This window comes from Nansenia antarctica (genome assembly GCF_963989245.1).
Source record: "Nansenia antarctica genome assembly, chromosome: 12".
Taxonomy (NCBI): Eukaryota; Metazoa; Chordata; class Actinopteri; order Argentiniformes; family Microstomatidae; genus Nansenia; species Nansenia antarctica.
In genome coordinates this window covers 26,695,790-26,700,789 of record NC_137682.1, presented here as the reverse complement: position 1 = coordinate 26,700,789, position 5,000 = coordinate 26,695,790, and the positions used below count along the sequence as shown (strand labels likewise).

The window sequence follows — 5,000 nt, the reverse complement described above, 5'->3', positions numbered from 1 at the left end:
GAGAAACAGTTTAGGGGGGATAGTAGTAGTGGTGGTTGATGTCTCAGGAGGTGCAGTTAAGGTGTAGCCTGAAGAGATGAGTCTTCATTTTCCGACGGAAGATTGGAAGTGACTGCAGTTCTACTGACAACAGTGGGAAGTTCATTCCACCAGCGGAGAGCCAGAGTAGTGAAGAGACGTGACCGGGCAGCATGGCTGCCGTGTTGGCGTTGGGGTGGTGGGGCCAGTCGGCCAGCAGAGGTGGAGGAGCAGAGTGAACGAGCTGAAGTTTGGGAGGTGACCATTACTTGCATGTAGGCAGGGGCTGTCCCTTTTGCTGCCTGGTAGGCAAGCACCAGAATCTTGAATCTGATGCGAGCTGCAATCGGGAGCCAGTGAAGGGTGCGAAAAAGGGGGGTAACATGAGAGAATTTGGGGAGGTTGAACACCAGACGAGCGGCAGCATTCTGAATAAGCCCGGGGAGCCCGACCAGGACTGCGTTGCAGTAGTCAAGGCGGGAGATGACCAGTGACTGGGTCAGGAGTTGCGCTGCTTCTCTGGTGAGGAATGGACGTATCCTTCTGGTGTTGTAAAGGGAGAATCTGCAGGAGCGTGCTGTCGCTGCGATGTTCCGCACAGGATAGGCGGTTGTCCAGGATCACTCCAAGGTTCTTGGCTGTCTGGGAGGAGGTTACAGTAGAGTTCTCCACTGTGATAGAGAGGTCTTGGAGAGGGCAGGCTTTCCCAGGGAGGAAGAGTAGCTCAGTCTTGTTATGGTTGAGCTTGAGATGGTGGGCTGACATCCATGTAGAGATGTCAGCGAGACACGCAGAGACACGTGTTGCCACATGTACATCAGAGGGGGGGAAAGACGGGAAGAGTTGATCGTCATCTGCATAGCTGTGGTAGGAGAACCCGTGTGAGGAGATTACCCGAACCAAGAGACTTGGTATAGAGGGAGAACAGTAGAGGCCCTAGGACAGAGCCCTGGTGTACACCAGTGGTAAGGGTACATGGAGAAGACAACAATCCTCTCCAAGTCACGTGGTAGAAGCGACCCGCCAGGTAGAAAGCAAACCAGGAGTGTGCGGTGCCAGAGAGGCCCAGTTCTGAGAGGATGGGAGAAGGTTCTGGTGGTTTACTGTGTCGAGGGCAGCAGACAGGTCGAGGAGAAGAAGGAGAGGGAGGAAGCTTGAGCAGAGTGGAGGGCCTCCGTGACAGCAAGGAGAGCAGTCTCAGTGGAGTGCCCAGCCTTAAAGCCAGATTGGTGGGCGTCCAGGAGTTCCATCTGACAGAGATAGTCAGTCAGTTGTTTAGATGCAGTGCGTTCAAGGGTTTTAGAAGGGAAGGAGAGAAGGGATACCGGTCTGTAGTTGTGAAAAGAGGACAGGTCAAGGGTGGGTTTCTTGAGGAGAGGCTTGACTCTGGCCATCTTGAAGGCAGTCGAGACAGATCCTGTGGATAGGGAGGAGTTGATTACGGTGGTAAAGAAAGGAAGGATGTCAGGGGAAATGGATTGGAGAAGAGGGGAGGGATGGGATCGAGAGGGCAGGTGGTTGCCCTCTTAGATGTGATCAGTCATCAGGGGAGAGGGGGGGGGGAAAGATGATAAGCCAGAGTTTAGTGCAGAGGGTCTAGAAGGGGTGTTATGCGCCTATATACGCATATGTGGGTAGGCCTAAATGTAGCCTACCCTCTTATCACAATCGAAAATAGGCTGTTGTCCTTTTTCTTCTTTTTTTAACAAAAATGCATGTGTATACAAACAATGTAGCCTATAGCTTTTAAACATGTCTTTAATTCCACAGGTATGTTTGTCCGTGCAACTGTCTGAATTTGAGAGTGATACCTGCAGAATTATAAGGATTGTATTATGATAGCTGTGATGGTCCCTGTGCCACAGCCCCATCGTTACCAAAACCAGTGAGGAGCCAAGCATTTGGCTGAAAAACAAATAATTGCACCTTTACGCATCGAACACACTACGTCAAAATTGCCGACATGAATTATGCTTCACAGGCATATCCAATGATAATGTTTTTTAGTTTTTAGTTTTTAAAAATAATTGTTTAAATGTTCCTTTTTTGTTGTTGTGGTAAAATGTCTTGTTTTAGCATAAATGAGAGAGATGGAGCTGGGCTAAACATCTCTGGGTGCAAGGACTAAAAGGAATTGATATTTAAATGAAATTGAGTTATGACAATGTTGTTCATTAGACATGTACATGGCTGTCATCTATACATCTATAATTCCCAATGTGATGATGGCAAACAAATCCTCTTGTCAATACATCTCATAATAAGACAAAATACCTACAGTTCTGTAGCACAACGTTAAATTGATTGGGAGGATGATGATTAGTAGTCATCAGTGAAGCATTGTCAATCCAAAGGTAACAACACACCAGGTATCAACGCATGGTCAACCTTCACTCCCAGTCTAATCATCACTACAACATATTCTCACCAGGTGGCGCTAAAACCCTGTTCTCAAAACAGGCTTCTGAAGAAAAGACGGAAGTGAAACAATGGAACTCGATGCCATTCCGGAGGCTCGAGGTGGGCGACAGTGAAACCACAACAAAGTGACACAAGGACATGATCAGACACTTGAATTGTTGTTATATGTTATATAATATAGACATGTTATGACCACAAGCAGGCGAGGCTGGAGCACAGTAACGCGAAGGAGATGAGAGAGACATGAGAGACACTAACTCTGGTGAGATGCTTTGTCACATAATCTCATTCTGTATCCTGTATTTGTATCCCCATCTAACAACCGAGGCATAATGTTACTTTAAAATTGTGATCTTTGCTTGTACTAACGTTTTGAAACAACTTGGTTCACCATGCATTAATCAGGGTATCCGCGGTGTCTTGAAAAGTATTACAAGTTGATAAATCAATTTGGGGAAAATCAAGACCCTTATAAGTATTAAAAAGTATTATCAAGATTTTATGAGGTCTTGAATTTTGTAGGTATTTTTCTGAATTAGACTCTGTCCAAAGAATTTGAGTCCTAAAAACATTTAGTAAAAGTTCGTGAATTTATTAGTTTTATTAAAAAACAAAGATGAACTGGACATTGTGTTGTATGATAGTGGTCTGGTGGTCTATTGCAAACTAAAACTGTTAAGTTAAAGGTGTCACTGATCGGTTACAGCTCCAAGTGGCGGTGAGGTCTGGAAAAATATTGACACGGTCTTTAAAAAGTCTTAGAAAGGAATTGAAATTAACCTCAAGATTCCTGTATATACCCTGTAATTGGTTCACCATGCATTAATATACGAAGTTATACGAAGTTATATGAAGCACAGCAGCACCAGCTGTGAAGATGATCTCTCCAGCTCTCTAACATACGGGACATACGGGACTCAACTGGCAACATACATGGAATCGCCAGTCAGTGTTGCCAGATTGGTTCCCGCCCAATTGGGTAACTTTTGATCATGCTGGAGGAGAGAAAAGAGCATTTGGGCGGTTGGGCTGGATAAATAACATTTTGCATTTTTGAAAGTTGCAAAATGCGTGAAACTTTAGCACAGGTCCACATTAGCAAGGTGACGAAGACGGCCTTTTTTATTATCTGAGAAACATTGCTAAAGTTCCTGAAAAATGTCTAGACTTGACTACTGCTATGCACTTTTTACTGCTACTCCAGTCTTAACTGCTCTGCATTGGCTCTCTGTATCGTTTCTATTCGTTTATATTCAAAGACCTTCCAATATGCATGTGTGTGTGTGGTACGTGTGTGGTTCTTCAGATTTGTTTTTGTTTTTGTCTTGAAGGCCAAATGATCCAGCAAGGCTTTGCTCTCAAATGACATCTGCAGAAGAAGTCACACTTCTCTCTCTAATTGGCCATCGTCAGATCACAGGTTGGCCCCAGCCATACGTCTATGTGGAGGAGGGAAAACCTCCACATCATCACTTCAAACAAGGATTCGTCCACGGAAGGAGAGACTGAGCAGAGGGACTGAAACTGTTGCCCCTATGGCCCACGCCCGCTTCCCGGGGCAGAGTGCAGATGTGGCCACTAACCTGTCCTCTGTCCTGGGTCTGGCCACTAACCTGTCCTCTGTCCTGGGTCTGGCCACTAACCTGTCCTCTGTTCTGGGTCGGCCTCTGTGTGCCAACGGGACTCCATGGATACTCTCCCTTCTGGAGGAGTGTGTGGAGAACGTGTGGGAGTACTGGAGCGTGGTCATCGGATTGATTTCCATGTTCTGTTTTTTGCTCTCCACTCTGCCGTGAGTAGATAGGCTGATGTTGTTGTCATGTTTTATTATGGTCCTGTTTTGAAGAATAGGGAAATGCAATTTAATGTCATCATCTTTAAATTGAATGCATGTCCAGGTCTCTCATGAAAAGTAGATGTTATCCTAATGAGACTAAAATGGATAAATAGAGGTTGAATACAAATGTAATGTTATGAAGACCATTATGAAATAGTATAGTAGATTAGGATTATAATGCCTTGGTGCAATCCTGTTTTTGTTGTTGTGGTGGCATTGCAAAACCAGGTTCCTGAGGTGCTTTAAATAAACACACTTTGTCTCCCTCTCTCCAACTCTCAGACAAGTGTATGAGGCCTATCGTAATGGGAATGTTGAGAAGGCCATGTCTTTGGGCTTTCTGCTTTTTCTATTCAGCGGAGACCTGAGCAACCTAACAGGCTGCTATCTGACCAGCCAGCTCCCCATTCAGGTGAACCAAGAACTGGTTAATATTATAGCAGCAGTCATGGGTCAGCTATTTTACTATCCCAGTCCAGTAGGTAGGTGGTACAGTATCCTCACTCACACATTTCTTCTTCCTTCTTCTCCTTCTCCTTCTCCTCCTTCTCTTTCTCTTTCTCTTTCTCCTTCTCCTTCTCTTTCTCCTTCTCTTTCTCCTTCTCCTTCTCCTTCTCCTTCTCCTTCTCCTTCTCCTTCTCCTTCTCCTTCTCCTTCTCCTTCTCCTTCTCCTTCTCCTTCTCCTTCTCCTTCTCCTTCTCCTTCTCCTTCTCCTTCTCCTTCT

General features: G+C 45.3%; 1 protein-coding gene across 1 annotated transcript in view; it reads left to right on the top strand.

Moving 5' to 3' along the window:
* Nucleotides 1-2,576: 2,576 nt before the first annotated feature.
* Nucleotides 2,577-5,000, top strand: part of LOC308168471 (lysosomal amino acid transporter 1 homolog) — a gene marked incomplete at its 3' end in the record, with an annotated part of 5,556 nt that continues 3,132 nt past the window's right edge. Inside the window, exons 1-3 of the mRNA XM_080543067.1 lie at nucleotides 2,577-2,701; nucleotides 3,771-4,231; nucleotides 4,559-4,688. Of these exons, the coding sequence (XP_080399193.1) occupies nucleotides 3,975-4,231; nucleotides 4,559-4,688 (387 nt within the window). The 5' untranslated portion in view covers nucleotides 2,577-2,701; nucleotides 3,771-3,974. The remainder of the gene's footprint in view (nucleotides 2,702-3,770; nucleotides 4,232-4,558; nucleotides 4,689-5,000) is intronic.